General features: G+C 47.0%; 1 protein-coding gene across 4 annotated transcripts in view; it reads right to left on the bottom strand.

Annotated features, from left to right (window-relative positions):
• Nucleotides 1-16424, bottom strand: part of IRAK2 (interleukin 1 receptor associated kinase 2) — a 91849-nt gene that overhangs the window by 32134 nt on the left and 43291 nt on the right. For all 4 annotated transcript variants that reach the window (XM_058288559.1, XM_058288560.2, XM_023587172.2 and 1 more), the window contains 2 exons: nucleotides 4151-4297; nucleotides 63-169 (listed from right to left, as the gene is read on the bottom strand). In XM_058288559.1, coding sequence (XP_058144542.1) covers nucleotides 63-169; nucleotides 4151-4297 — 254 coding nt within the window. The remainder of the gene's footprint in view (nucleotides 1-62; nucleotides 170-4150; nucleotides 4298-16424) is intronic.

Genomic DNA, 16424 nt, shown 5'->3' with positions numbered 1-16424 from the left:
TTTTGGGAAGGAACCACCAACTGGAAGGATGATGGCTGGCGACAAGGGGAGGAGGGATTTACCTTTGAATCAGATGAAGCAGGGAGGTCAGTTTTCAATGAATGGGCAGCGTGTTCTTCAGAAGGAGGCAGGAGAGGGGCCTGCTGGGAGGCTCTGGCTGGAGCGGACCCTAGGAGGGAGGGACTGGGGGTCAGGACATGGCTTGCTGGAGGAAGGGCGAGGGGCCCCCAGCTAGACCCCAGCCACTCATTTGCTCCACAAGCACTTAACGTCAATAATGACACATCTGCTGATACCCACCGTCTGTCAGCCAGCACACACCCCTCCCACGTGACCTCCTTAAGGCCTCCTTAAGGCCTCAGGACAACACTGCCAGGTAGGTCCTATTTATTATCTCCAATTGGCAGGTGGAGAAACTGAGGCATTGGAGGTAGAGTAACTTGCCTGGGGTCACACAAACCGCATGTGAGCAAAAGCTCAAATCAAAATCTATTTGATTTCTCCGATAGTATATGGGGGACAGATGCTTGTCCACCAATGCTCACAGCAGCATTATCCACAACACCCAAGGTATGAAGTCACCCAAGAGTCCACCACAGAGCCCTTGTCCAGATTAGAAGAGATGATGCTTATAAAGCACTCAGTAATTTACCAAGGCTGGGGAAACTATGTATAGAATAAAGGTAATAGACTCTGCTTGACAGCCTAATGGCGTCTCCTAAGCTAAGGCTCTGTGACAGTTACTTCAGCCACTCAAAGCTCTTTCATAGGTTTTGTTTTTTTGTCGTCAATCAAGCTTTTAATGAAAAGATCATAAAATAACTGTTTCTCATCACTGTACATTAAGACCAAATGCTTCTGAATAGAGAAATCAGTTGTTGGTGAATTGCTTTTTTTTTCAGGAGGTACTGGGGATTAAACTAGGACCTCGTGCTTGGGAGGCAGGCACCCAACCACTTGAGCTACAGCTACTCCCTGAATTTTTCTATGATGCTTGGGGAGCTATCACATAGCTGTGACCTGAATTTATTCAAACTCCCGGGAGAAATGAACTGACAGCAGCAGTGGACAGTACAGGAGTGCGATCCTGGGTTGTCCCTCTACGTCCTTTCTGGGAAGGGCATAAAGGTGGGACATGATCCCTCTCCAGTTCAGAGCAAACAAAATAGCTATAGCCCCCCCTTACCCTCCCCCTTGAAGTACTTGCAAATGGGTTGGTACCCAAACTGCCCCCCTATGGGGAGGGTGAAGGGAAGGCATATGACGGGTGGGAGTACAGAGAGGCTCCCCTCAGCAGCTGGCCTCGCGGCTCGCCAAGTGGGGGGGGCCTGGGGAGCCTCCCTGCCCCCAGTGAGGTCTGTTATGCAGGATTTCTTGAGTGCAATAAATCACAGCAATAAATAGCAAGGTGAGGTAGGGGGAGGGGTTCCTTGTAGAAAATCAAGTGGGATACTGACATGGAGGGGGTGATCCCGGAAAAGGGGGCCCTGGGCAGCCTCGACATCACTGCTCACACTCCACCCCACCCCCAATTTGGAAAGTCAAACCAAGGCTCTGGCTGGCCCCTCCGAGCATCAGATTCACAGGTTCATTTTTGGCCGAGTAACATCTGCCCCAACACACGGTTCTGGAAACCCGCAAGGGCCCTGGTCCCTTGTGGGGAGGTGTCAGGCACTGAGATTCCTGTGCCTTCTCTTCCTTTTGTCCCCCAGGGACTAAACAGATGCAGCCCCCTCCTCCCTGAGCCCATCCTCCTGGCTGTCCAGGCCTGGCACCCACCGCAGGGTGGTCCCAGGGGAGGAAGGGTGCCGCTGACCAGCCCAGCCAACCTCAGTGCAGCGAGGCCTGAGGTCCAGGGGAAATAGAGGTGCGGCGAGGGGAAAGCCCTGCCCCACTCTGAGTGGGTGACTGATGGGAAACACACACACACACACACACACACACACGGCTGCGTGAGGCTACAAAAGCCAGTCTCGTCCGGACTGTTCATTTCACAGGCTGAGGTGTTTGGCTATGAGCATGTTATTTGCTTAAAGTTTCGTCTGTTCTTTTTTTCCCCCACAATCCTGGAGGAGCCCTTGCTGTGGCTCGGTGTGGCAGGAGCATGCAGTGGGGGACCCCAAGGCCAGGCCTGCCCCTTGCTTGCTCGCTTGCCCCAAGTCTGAGAAATAAATGCATTCATCACTATGCAAACACACTGATACAGAAAGAACATGTTAAGCGTGTTTGCACTGTCAGTGGAAAGAAGGACCAGGCCCGGCCAGCCTTCCACTGCCCAGGGTCGGGGGCAGGCTGGCCGGCGTGAACAGAGCTCTTAATTGTCCTGGCCTTTTGGCTTGAGGGGACCCTCACATCAACCACCCGGATTGTTGTGGGCAGAGAAGTAGGAGGAGCTCGCCTCCCAAGCCGGGGCCCAAACCCAGACTCCAGACTTGGGTCCCGAGGCCAGAGCTGGGATCCGCCCCCTTGGAATAGCCATGCTTCGAGACGGCCTCTGGTCAGTCAGCAGGAAGCGCTTTTATCAGAATTCTAGGTCTAAGAAACGGTTGGGGTCCTCAGACCTGTCCCAGACTCATCTCCTGACGTTATCTTCCTCCTCCATGTCTCTTCCTCACTTCCTTCCCTCCTACTGAGTTGGATGCTGGTTCCACCACTTATTCAGACATAGAGCTTTGCAGGTTATTTACCCTCCCCCAGCTGCAAGGTGGGATAACAATAGCCCCCACGGCCCTGAGTTGTCGGGGTGAATGGGTAAGACATTGCACTAGAAGCTGGGAGCTCAGCATCTCTGAACAGGAGGTAGATACTTCGGTAAATGTCAGCACCTCTGAACCCTCCCCACCCATCCCATCACGGCATCCTCCCCTCTTACAGAAAGCTTTCAAGATAATCTGTCAGTTTGAACTTGGGAATCCAGTGGAACCTTGGGGTTTTCCCAAGAGAATTTAGGCTTTGGGTTATTTGATGAAATTACTGATTACACTCATATTTTCAGTTTGGGCAAAGAGAGACCATCGATTTCCTGTCTGCATCTGTACATTTTATTTATCATCTTGACCTGCCAGGCACATTCGTTGCCCAGGGCCATTCAAGGGAGTGAACAGTGCAAAGGCTGGCAGAAACATGACGTGTGCTTTTATGGTAACTTACAGAGAAAGAACATCAGAAGAAATTGCTAGAACTGTTACCTCCTCCACCCTGATCAGGACTCCCCTAGAATCTCTACTTTATTAATTTTTTCCCCTTTCGCCATTAACCAGTATCACAGGATATAAATCAGATTCCTTGGCCTGGAATTAAATTTTCCAGACTCAATCTACCTGGGGTGTCTGGTCACTTTGGGAATGTTGCAAATGTCTGTTAATATTTAATGATCACTCACTTGGTGTCAACACTGAGGGTGTGATTCCTTACCATCACCTGGTGCAATAGGTTATCTTATTACCCTCATTTTACAGAGGTGCAGTGAGGCTAAGTAATCCTCCATCTAGAAAGTGACTGAGCTGGGATGCAAATGCAGATCTGTCTAATGCAAAAGCCCGAGCATTCTCCTCTCAACCAGGGCTGACCCTGGCTTCAGGAACCACATCAATAAACAGATTTCCTGGCTTTGGGATCTTTGGTTCACCACACAGGAGGCTGCAAGAGAGCAGAAGTGAGCCCGGGCTCGGGGAAGACATGGGCAGGAGTAGTGGTTACACCTTGGAGAAGTCACCCACTGGCTGAAACCTTCGGTCATTTGGTAAACTGTCCCCAAGCATAGCGTCAGTGCCAGGCCCTTCCTCAGGCATGAGGGGATGGAGACAAATCTGAAATGGTCTGATATTATGAGGGGCAGCTGCTGGTGCAGCGTTTAGTGACGTGAGCTTTCAAATCACTCAGCTCAGATACCAATTTGGGCTCCAACACTTCCTAGCTGTGTGACCCTGGGCAAATCGCCTCCGCTCTCTGTGCTTGAGGCATGGCAGGACAAAGTAGCAGATCTGTGACTGGTGGAGGGGAGAGAGGCAGGCAACACCCTCAACTCCCCAGACCCTGGACAGGGCAGGGGTCTATGGAAGGCCCATGGGGAGACAGGGAGGCACCCAGCCCAAAGCCAGCACGCAGGGCTGACCCGTGCTGGGGTTGTGGGAAACCACAGTTACAATACCTGGGCCTGGGAAGGCAGCTGGGGTCACAGGCTGTCTCTCTTCCTGCTCACCCTCAGCATTTCTTACGGAAGCTGCCAGAGGCCTTCCTGGCTTCCCAGTATCCAGGAAATCTGGGATGGAAGACTTAATTTCAGGAACTGGTTTCCCTGAAAGCAAGGTGAAAAGAAAGAAGGTTAGTATGCAGTGAAGTGGGCTAGCCATCAGGGGGCTGGATCTAGAAGTCAGAGCACCGGGTTTTGGTCCTAGCTGTGGCATGAATTCATGGTGTGCCCCGGGCAAGTTCTTTCGGCCTTCCATCTGTGCCATGGAGTGGGAGACAGAACAACCTCTTGCGATTGGTCCAGCTCTGGCGTTCTGAGTCAGACACACCTGTGCTCCAATCCTACCAGATATGTGCCCTTAGACAAGTCATTTTTCTTCTCTGAGCCTCAGTTTCCTCACCTATAAAAGGAAGATGATAATAACAATATCTGCTAGCCTACCTCATAGATGTGAGAGGGGAAATGAGGATACAGACGTGAAAGGGCTTTGTAGACCATAAATTTCCCTGGAGTTCAAGATAGGATGTTAAAGATATTCATTTCTCTAAGACCCTACTCAAGCTCCTAAAACGCTCTGGCAGTTCTACAGCTTCCCCTTCCAGGAGCTGTGGAAACATGTGCATCCTTCTCCCTTTTATAGATGGGAACCCCGAAAATAGCAACGTCTACTGAGCACCATCTGTACCAGGCACAGGGCCAGCTTTGCATACATCATATCCTCACAGCGTCTTTGCATTTCATCCCTGTTAGAGATGAGGGGTGAGGCCTGAGCAGCTTAAATGACAGCCCAAGATTGCACAGCCAGAGGCTGACCGAGTAAGTGTGGAAGTAGGTCACCTACCCTCCTCCCAAGACTAACCACTTCCACTTCGCACGCATCTGGGAAACCCCAAAGGTAGCTGCGAGGGCGTATCCACACGGGCTTCCCCCAGCTCCTTGGAGCTTGCTGTCTGTGAAATGCCCCCGCTCCCCTCCTCTGCCACAGTTCGCCAGTCCCTGCCTCTAGCTCAGGCTGCCTCCTACCCCCTCGCCAGGTCTCAACCCACTGAAGTGCCGGCCTAGCCTTGTCACTCCCTGCTTAAAGCCCAATGACGCCCCTTGCCTGGAGAGAGTCCACATTCCTCAGTCTGGATCCTTGTGTCTCCCCACTGCCTCCCAGATAAAATCCAAATATTACAGCCCAGCACCCTCTTGTGGCTCGGGGTGGGGCCCAGAGATTGTTATTCTCCAGAGCGCCTCACACAGCCATGCTGAAGACCGACAAAAATGGGGGGCACGAAGTCCCAAGGAAGGCTGCTGGTGCGTTTGGTTTCGCACAGTACATCAGATGGGGTGAGGCTTTGAGTCTCCAGTACCATTTATTCCATCCAGTAAAACAGCATTTCTTTAAGCAAAACCAGTCATTACTGTGGGATCCCAGCTTTATCAAATACAAGCTAGAACAATAATAATAATAATACCTAATTTTGCATGGCATGATGGTAATAAGGTACTATGCAGTTTATTTTACAACTATTTCTGGTGGTGAATGAAATAATCTGTTTTATTTTTGAGACTATTGAGGCTCAGTTGAAATGACTTGTGCCAAGTCAAACAGCTAAGATTCAAACCCAGGGCTGCCCGACCATCTGGCTGGGGCAGGACTACTCCGACACCTCCACTCTCTGCAGGTGACTCAGCCCTGCACCCCACCTGTGGAAAAGCAGGAATGAAATGGCGTGGCCACTCTGATTTTCCCGGGTGGGAAATGTGAAGACAAGAGGGAATGCACAAATATAACACTAATGTTGAGCGGGGGACTGTGGTTATGGATGGCTTTTCCTTGTTGTATTTCCTTCACTGTCACTGTTCTTTTATTTTTTTTGATAAAGCTGTCATATAAAAAAACAGAGTAGAACTAAGCTGTCTAGAGGACAAGTTCTGGAATGGACACCAGCTCTATCACTTTCCAGGGATATTTACTGGATTTATGAGGGGTACAGGAGACAGTGCATGTGCAATGCTTAACTCAAAATATAGGAACTTTCTTTTAGTTTTCATTTATACAATTCTGAATCATTTAATTTTTTTGGTGTATTTTATACACTTGTTTTTTCTCTTAATTTCTCTCCCCTCCCCACCCCATTGTCTGCTCTCTGTGTCCATTCGCTGTGTGTTCTTCTGTGCCTGCTTGTATCCTTGTCAGCAGCACCGAGAATCTGTGACTCTTTTCGTTGTGTCATCTTGCTGTGTCAGCTGTGTGCAGCGCCACTCCTGGGAAGGCTGCACTTTTTTCACGCAGGGTGGCTCTCCTTATGGGGTGCACTCCTTGGGCATGGGGCTCCCCTACGCAGAAGACACCCCTGCGTGGCACGGCACTCCTTGCGCGCATGGGCCAGCTCACCACACAGGTCAGGAGGCCCTGGGTTTGAACCCTGGACCTTCTATGTGATAGGCGGACACTCTGTCCATTGAGTCAGGTCTGATTCCCTATTTTATAAGTTTTTTAAAACTAAAAAGATGATGTATATATCCATTGACACGGAAAGGTGTTAATAATATATTGTTAAGTGAAAAAGGTAGTCAACAAAAAAGGACATAAAATACATTACCATTTTTTATAAAATATTTGTAAAAATATAGAATAAATCTGAATAGGAAGAGAAAAAGAGACTGAACTGAATGATGAATGTTAAGAGTGATTATTTTGGGGTAGTATGACTATCGGTGATTTTATATGAGTTTTTTTTTCTTTATTAATATTACATAATTTTTCTACAATGATCATGTGTTATTTACATAGTAAAGTATAGTTTTTAAGGAGAAAAATCAGGGAGCAAGCTAGCGAAAAAAAAAGGAACAGAACTGAGTTTTCCAAACTAGGATGAGCAGCCATTTGCCCTGGGGACTTCATCTGGCCAAGATCAGTGAAGAGGTGAGCAGTGAATCAGCCCTTCACGAGATTCAGACCTGACTCTGTACTTGATGTTTTCACAAGTATCCGCACCACAGCCCTGGAAGTATTAAGGTAAGGAAACTGAGTCTCAGGGAGGTGAGGAGACTTTCCCAAGGGAGAAAGCAAAGAAAGGGGCACTGAGGCAGGAATGTGGGGTCCCTGCCCAGAACCCAAGTGGGGAGGCCGGGCCTGCGGGCAGGATTCATGCCTCATAAGAGTGCCCTTGCTGAGCCCGTGGGGGCCCAGGCACGTCAGGAGGGCATCTCAGGGACAGCGCCACCCCCACCCCACTCCCCTCAGGCCGGGCCCCTTAGGGCCCAGGCTGGAGCTGGCAGGATTCGCGAAGCTCTCATCTTTGCCTTACATAACACCACCACCTTCCCACACGGCAGGACAGAACAGCCCCTTGTACAAATCGAGACTACAGTGCACAGTTGTGAGGTATAAAGGCTGCCTTGTGGGCCGATCAGAGGTGCCCGCTTCTGTGGTGTGTACAGAAGCGAACACAGTGTCCCCGCAAGACAGGAAAGCGTCTGTTCAGGGGGAAGGGGCTGCCCCGCGCCCCCCTGCATCATCATCTCCCTTGTTCCCGCCTCTTGGTCTCGGGAAGACAGCCTCCATCCCCCCAGGCCCTCTCCATAGGGTGGAGTGGGGGGGCCCTGATGCTCCTGTGTTCCTCAGAGGGCCAGTTGGCAGCATCCTCCTGACATCTGTATATGAGGCAAGGGGCTGGGCTGGCTCTTCTGGGCGAGCCCCTCATGCTGGGCCACTGGGACTTGGTGATGGGACACCAAAGGGGTACTTCCTGAGGAGGCTGGGCCCAGGGTGTTATGAAATGCTCCCAGCCAAAACCATTTCCTATTGTCCCACTTGCACCCACAACTGCACCGTCTCCCCATCGGAGGGCTGGCTGAGCCTCGGTGTCCTTGTCAGAACACAGGGCAGTAATCCCTTTCTTTCCTAACTTGAGTGTCCTGTTCCTGATGATATTTTGCTTCCCTCTCAGCACAAATCTTTGCCTCCTGTCTGTCACAATGTCTGTGCCCGGCATTGTGGGTTTTGGGGATTGAACCGTGTCCCCCACAAAGACGTGGCGTGCTGGTCCTAAGCCCCAGTCCTGTAAGTGCGAAGCCGTTTGCAAATAGGACCTTTGAAGATATTATTATATCATATTATATCAGGGTGGGCTTTAACCCAGAGGAGACTGGACACAGTCAGGAGAAGGAGACAGGAGAAAGACAGGCATGGGACAGGCGGACACTGAGTTATGGGTTGCCAGCAAGCCACCACCAGAACCTCACAGGCTTCAGAGAACGCATGATCCTCTGACACCTTGATCCCACTTCTAGCCTCCGAAACTGTGGGACAATAAATGCCTCTTGTTCAGATCAACCAGTCTGTGGTACTTTGTTACAGCAGCTCTGTCAAACTAAGACAGCGGGCCACAGACAAGCATGCGGGGGTGGGGGGCGCCTGCACAGGGAGAGAGGTTCCATGACGTACCAGGGTGCTCCGCCTGAGGCCAAACCCCTCGCCACATTCGGGGCCAACATCCACCCTCCCACAGGAGAGTACCTTGTCATACTTGGAGGGCCACACCCAGACACCACCGTCAGCTGACAATGACAGTCTGATGAAAAGTTTCCCATTTCCTGTGAACCCATTTCAGCATGCTTTGGGGTTTTGTGTGTTTTTTTAATGTTTTGTAAATGCAATAAGTAATAAGCATTCTAGCATCTTCATTCCTTCTCATGAGTTGTTAATGTTTGGTCTGAATTAGAAGGTGCAGGGCAGGCCTTTTTTTTTTTTTTTACCAGGAGGTCCTGGGGATCCAACCCAGGTCCTCCATATGGAAAATGGGAGCTCAACTGCTTGAGCCACAGCCAATTTTTTTTGCCCCTTTCCCCAGTGTCAAAACTAGAGGAGGGAGAAAGGGGCTCCTCTGTCCTAATTCCCTCGAAATCTGATGTCTGATAGCAGATTCAACACCCACTCTTTCAGACTGGTATACCAGATGCTATTGAAATAAAAATAGAACATCAGAGGCAGGAGGCAGCAGACGCAGTAAAATGTTCATAAAAAAGGGTAGTGACAAGCTTTGTATCTTGTTCTGAGCTTCCTGTCTACCAAGGCAAAGACTGAGGAATAAGCTGTTATATATAATTCTTATTACTGATCTATAAAAGTGGCCTCATGCATCCAGGGAAATACTCTTTTTTTCCTGAAATTCAATTCTCAAAAGGCATTCTACACACAAAGCTGATTCTACAGGGTCAAGAGATCTAAAACTACAGATTCCAGGGGATCAAAGGGTAGAAGCTAGAGTAAGCACTACAAAGCTTTCCTTCTGGGTTCAAACGCAGCCTTTAAGAGTCCTAGCTGAGTGCCTAAGGGCAAATTTCTTAACTCCCTGCGCTTCCCCCGCCTCTTCCATAGGACTAAACAGAATGAGATGCGTAGAGCAGACAGCAGTGCTGGTGCCAGCATACGTCCTACAATTGGTCGTGCTCCTCTTTTCCTGCCCAAAGGCACAGATGAAGAGCCTCTGGTTCCCTCTGAAGGAAGCGCTAGGGGTGGAAAGCTATTTTCAACATTTAAATCCTCACATGAAAACCGTGAGCCCAATGGGCAGCAACTTTGGTGCAGTAACCAAAGGCCACATGGATTCAGGGGGCGATTAGCACAGGAGCCCGGCTAAGGAGAGGTGGGGACCTGCTTTCACCCTGTCCGTGGTGGCTCACAGCCGGCCTTGTCACACAGGCAGTTCGGGGCCCCCAGAGATGGAAGGGGAATGCAGGGACTGAGGGGTCAGCTCACCTCTACAACTTTGGGGCCTGTGGGTGTTGAGGGGTCGACCTGCTGGTTCTCTGATCAATTATATCAGACCCTGGATTTCTGAAAGCTCCTGAAGTGGGGTTGAGAACCAATGGCCTAACCCAGAGTGATGCTACTGAGGGTTGAGTTTTGAACATGGCGAGGACAGAGTTGTGGGAAGTGGGGGGAGCATTTCTCTGTGCCCTCTTCAGGTTTCACCCACGTTGGCTGATGGCTGTGATTTTTTTTTTCCCTTCTGCTTTTCAGAATGTATTTTTAGAATGTTCCATGCTCTAATGAGGATGAATCACCCATGCCGTGGAACCCAAATGAACTCAGAGCTACCTACCACGCTTTCAATCAGTTCTGTTCTGCAGCCAGGCTGCTTGTAACACAATCTCTAAACCTCAGTTTCCTCATCTGACAAGCGAGACTAGTAACTAGTACCCCACACACACACACCCACAACCTATAAAGCTGTGCTGAGGATTATAGGAGCTACTATAGGTAAAGTAAGTGCTCAGTAGATATAAACTATTATTCCTATTCTTATTCACTATTGCCATATTATTATTTCTTACAGGTCAGTCTTTGTCCTAATTGTGTGTCCATATGTGTGACCTATTTTAATTCGGATAACAAGTCAGGGAAAAAGTCCAGTTGTTATCTCTGTTTTAGACTTGAAGTCCAGTATAGTATTTTATTTATATTGTTTATTTATACCCTGCCTCCTTCTAAAAATATTAAAGGAGGTTTACAAGTAAATATACTGTAGTTGGGGGATCTGATTATTACAACATTGTGTTTTGGGTCCTTGGCTGGCTGGGGCCTTGGGCTCCCCCTTCACTACCTGGGAACATTTAATACAGTGGCAAATACAGAAGCTGCTTGAGAGGACTCAAGCTGCCAAGGAAGGCTTTCCCTGACAAGTACACTCTGGAAATCCCCTTCCACTCTTCAAATCCCTCAAGCTAAACAGTGGCGCAACAATAATATATTTGTTTTTATATCAATGCTGACTCATGTGACTGAAATAGAGCCTGTCTAGAAAAACGAAAGTGATTCAGCCGTAACTAAAGAACTTTCCCACATCCCTCTCTTCCCCGCCACAGTGACTTTGGAGGCCAGATGTTCCAGATGACAGAGCCAGCTACAATAATGCAGAGGGCCTCCTGACCCCTATTGGACTTAACATGAGTGAGAAATAGATCTCTGCTGTGTTGAGCAATTGAGATTTCAGGGCTTACCTGTTACTGCAGCATAACCTAGCCTTTCCTGATTAATGCATAATCTGAGTTTGCGTCCAAAAATTGCAACCCAGAAGAACCTAGTTGAAAAAGCTGAACACATAGCAGGAGTTCAACAAATGACAGTTCCTTTCATCCCAGCCCTAATTTGTAGCAGTTTGATATGGTTATGAATTCCAAAAATAGATACTAGATTGTGTTTGTAATCTGATCTGTACCTGGGCCTGATTGAGTTATGATTAGGGCTTTGATTGGGCCAAGTCATTAGGGCATTGAGTTCCCACCCCTTGGTGGGTGGGGACTCACAGATAAAAGGCATGGCAAAGGACAGAGTTGAGGATTTTTGATGTTGGAATTTGATGCTGAAGCCCTAAGCTAAAGCCCCAGGAAGAGAGGAACCCTAAGCCCAGGAAGAAACAAGACCTGGGAAGAGAGAAACCCTAAACCCAGAAAGAAGAAAGACCCTGGAAGGGAGGAACCCAGGAAATCTGAACCCTCATTGCAGACGTTGGCAACCATCTTGCTCCAACACGTGAAAATAGACTTTGGTGAGGGAAGTAACTTTATGCTTTATGGGCTAGTATCTGTAAGCTCCTACCCCAAATAAATATCCTTTATAAAAACCCACCAATTTCTGGTATTTTGCATCAGTACCCCTTTGGCTGACTAATACACCCTCCCTGTCTAAAAAATCAGGGATTGGTTTAAATGTACTGCACAGACCCCTGTGTTCATTCTCACACTACTCCCAAGAAACCCTAGTGATTAACGCCTTGCTTGTTTACTGTGGAATAACTGAGTGGAAGGAAAAGCAGGTGACTTGTTCTGAGTCACGCAGCAATAACTTAAAAAAAAAAAAAAAGACAATATGTAAAATTCATAAAGAATTCCTACAACTCAACAACAAAAAGACAACCCAGTTTTTAAAATGTGCAAAAGACTTGAACAGACATTTCTCTAGAGAAGATATATAAATAGCCAAGAGGGAAGTGGATGTGGCTCAAGTGATTGGGCTTTTGTCTACCATATGGGAGGCCCCGGGTTCGATTCCCAGGGCCTCCTGGTGAAAGCAAAGCTGGCCCGCACCGTGGAAAGCTGACAGCCTGTGCTGCGGAGAGCTGAGCTGGTGCAACAAGATGACACAACGAAGAGAGATGCAAAGGAGAGACAGTGAGACACAGCAGACCAGGGAGCTGAGGTGGCTTAAGCAATTGAGTACCTCTCTCCCACGTCGGAGGTCCCAGGATTGGTTCCTCGAACCTCCTAAAGAGAAGACAAGAAGAGAAGACAAGTAGACACAAAGAATATGAAGCAAATGGACACAGAGAGAAGACATCAAGCAGGTGGCAAGGTGGGGGTAATAAATAAAATAAATCTTTAGAAAAACAAAAACAAATAGCCAAGCACATGAAAAGATGTTCAACACCGTTAGCCATTAGGGAAATGCAAATCAGTACCACAATGAGATACCACTTTACACTCACTAGGATGGCTGTTATTTAAAAAAAAGAAAGACAACAGAAAATAACAAGTGTTGGCAAGCATGAAGAGAAATGGGAACCTCTGTGCATTGCTGGCAGGAATGTAAAATGGAGTAGCTGCAGCAGAAAACAATTCAGTGGTTCCTCAGAAAGCTAAGTATGGAATTACTATATGAACTGGCAATCCCACTTCCAGGTATATTCTCAAAAGAACTGAAAGCAGGGACTTGAAAAGATATTTGTATACCAATGTTCATCAATATTCATAGCAGCATTACATTGGCATCAATAGCCAAAAGCAACCCAAATGTCCATCACCTGATGAATGGATTAAGTAAAATGTGGTATATACATATAAAGGAATATTATTCAGCTATAAAAAGGAACAAAGTTCTGATACATACAACTACATGATGAACCTTGAAGACCGAGTGAAATGAGCTAGACACAAAAGGACAAATATTGTATGATCTCACTTATATGAAATAATCAGAATAAGCAAATTAATAGAAACAGAAAGAATAGGTTACTAAGGGCATAAGTATGGGTTAGGATTACAAACAAACAAAGAAAATACCCATCATCTCATGTGTTTTGAAGCTTTCCAGTTTACAAGCAAAGTAGACAAGGCAGCTGTTATCATAGCCATTTTTTAGAGGGGGAAAGTGAGACTTGATGCCTTTTAGTAACCTACTCAAGGAAGGGTTAAAGGCCAGCAGACCTGAGCTCTCATCCTGGCCCCACCACTTATAGCTATATGACCTTGGGCAAGTTACTTTCATCCTTGATCCTTAATATCCTCATCTATAAAATGGAGATAACAAGAGCTGTGAGAAAAGTTGCCTTCCTTCACATATTAGGTGCTAAATAAAAGTTACTAGAACCCAGATATCCTGACTCCTGACCTAAGGGGAGGGGTTTGGGGTCTTGGCCCAACACAGTGCCACCTCCTAATAAGTCTCCAGTGGCTCTAGGGTCTGAATCCTATCTATACCTTCTTCCCCTAGTGGTTAGAATGAGGCAGGTACAGGGGAAACCTTCCAAAAGAACAAACATGTGAACTCTAGGCCCTGCCACAGCATGGCCTCTTTAGGAGAGAAGGTGTTCATTCTGTTCTGTTTCATTGTAGGCAGTGACCAAAAAACCCCACCCAATGAGAGCCTGGCTCCAGGAAGGAAATGACTTTGGCTGAGATGACAAACTGAAAGTTAGGAACCGTTGGGGGTGATACAACCAAGTATAAACTGCTTGAAAACTGTGAAATTTCAAAGAAAACTCCCAGGAAAATGGTAGAGCAGATGAGAAGATACGGCAAATCCCTTCAGATTCCCACAACTTCCAGTCTTCTACTGAGTAGACATCTGGAAGCTTCCAAGCCTCCATTCCACACCTCAGCCAGAAAGAAGGGCAGGCCCTGAGTAAAAAGCCTTTCACATCTTCCCTTGGTTCCCAGTTTGAAGCAAAGTCTTTGACCTGGTCCCTGCCCATTTCTCCAGTCTCATCCCACCACACTTCCCTTTATCACTGGCGGAGGCCTCTCTTCAGGTCCTCAAACACTGTTCCTCCCCCCAACAAGTTTTTGTTCCCTCTACCTAAAGTCATTGGTGCCATCCCTCACTGCAGTCAGTCTACCCATCCTTTGGATGGAGGGACAAGTTTCACTTCCTCAGGAGAGCTTCTCCTGATAAAGCTAATCCTCCCATCATCCTCTCATCTCCCTTCGTTACCTCCCCTACCTCCGCTTCTCCTTTGAACCCTTAGCACTGTGGCTGCTTACAGGTGCTTGTCGGGTTATCTCACTAATCTTTGCCTCCCCCAGTGGACTTCAAGTTCTTGGAGGTCTGGGAACTTGTCAGTGCTGTGTTCCTAGTACTTAGCCCACGGTAGGACTCGGCAACTACTTCTTTAGTTCATCATTAACCCTCTTGTCCAGCTTCTGTGTATTTAACTCCCTACAGGAAGGAATAAGGGAGAACTTCACCTCAGAGGTTAGGTGCACCTGATTCCTAGCCTCTACAGGCTTAGCCCTTAAGCCTACCTTTGGTGACATCTAACTAGCTCTAGAGCTCACTTTTGTTAAAAAGTTTTGTTAAAAAGTTACAAAAGCAACCTAAATAAGAAAAGGGGAGGACTGAGATGGACTACTGATGTTTAATGTGTGTAGAAGTTTTAATTAGCTTTACTGTTAAAGTGTGGAAATGTACAGAGTGGATGGTAACACATAGCGAGTAACAGCTAGTTTATAAATGGGGATGTGGCTGAAAGTGACAGTCTAGGTATATAAATGGCAATTGATAGAATGCTAGAGAATAATCTAGGAACTAAATAGCATGGTAAACCGAGAGGTGGATGAGAATCGTGGTTGATGGTACAGATGCAAGAGTGTCCTTTGTGAGCTAGAGCAAATGTACATCACTACTGCAGGGTGTTGGGAATGTGGAGAAGTATGGGAAAAGTACAGCTGGAGTGACCTATGGACTGTGGTTAGTAGTAATAATATAATATTCTTGCATCTATACAAAAGATTTACTGTGTTGATAATGAGGCAGTATAGAAAATGTGAGCCAAATGTACACTATGGACATGGTAACAATCAGATGATATTATCTTATCTGTAGCAAATGTTCCACCACAGTGTGGTGTGTTGATGGAGGGGTGTTGTTTGGGAATTCTGCACATATGCATGATTGTTTTATAAGTATACAACTTCTGTCATAAAAAATATATTTAAAAAATAATAATAGGGTACAGTAGGGGAAAACACACCAAATGTAAGATAAGGATTATAATTAGTAGTAAGATTTTGACAATATTCTTTCATAATTTGTAACAAATGTCTCCTGACAATGCAAGGTGTTGGTGGAGGGTTGACGTATGGGACCCCTGTATGATGTTATGCATGTTTGCTTCGTAAGTTCACAACTTTTACTAAACACTTAGTTGTTTATGTATGTTCATATATAAATGACATAAAGATAATAATAATAGGGTTGGTTGGAGGAAAAATACTTTGGTTAGTAGGAATATTTTGTTTTTTTGTTTTTTTTTTTTTGTTTTTTTTTTTTTTAAAAGATTTATTTATTTATTTAATTCCCTCCCCCTCCCCTGGTTGTCTGTTCTTGGTGTCTGTTCGCTGCGTCTTGTTTCTTTGTCCGCTTCTGTTGTCGTCAGTGGCACGGGAAGTGTGGGCGGCGCCATTCCTGGGCAGGCTGCACTTTCTTTCGCGCTGGGCGGCTCTCCTCACGGGCGCACTCCTTGCGCGTGGGGCTCCCCTTCGCGGGGGACACCCTTGCGTGGCACGGCACTCCTTGCGCGCATCAGCGCTGCGCATGGCCAGCTCCACACGGGTCAAGGAGGCCCGGGTTTGAACCGCGGACCTCCCATATGGTAGACGGACGCCCTAACCACTGGGCCAAAGTCCGTTTCCCAGTAGGAATATTTTGACAATGCTCTTTAATCATTAGTTAAAAAGGTTTAACAACAATGCAAGTTATTGGTGGGAGGATGAGTTATGAGAGTCCTGTATGATGTTATATATGTTTGTTTTGTAAGTTCACAACTATTATTATACACTTATTGTTTATGTATGTTTATGTATGAGTGATATACTTCAATAAATTATTTTTTTTAAAAAAGCAACCTAAATAGGAAATAAAAATATGATATAAATGTACAGGGAAGAAGGAGGGGAGGTATGTGTATGTATAAGCTAAATCCTTATCTGTCATAGTATGAAGTTAGTGGATAATATTTTA

This window comes from Dasypus novemcinctus, chromosome 26 (genome assembly GCF_030445035.2).
Source record: "Dasypus novemcinctus isolate mDasNov1 chromosome 26, mDasNov1.1.hap2, whole genome shotgun sequence".
Taxonomy (NCBI): domain Eukaryota; kingdom Metazoa; phylum Chordata; class Mammalia; order Cingulata; family Dasypodidae; genus Dasypus; species Dasypus novemcinctus.
The sequence above is the reverse complement of the archived record's forward strand: the minus strand, read 5'-3'. Positions and strand labels throughout refer to the sequence as shown.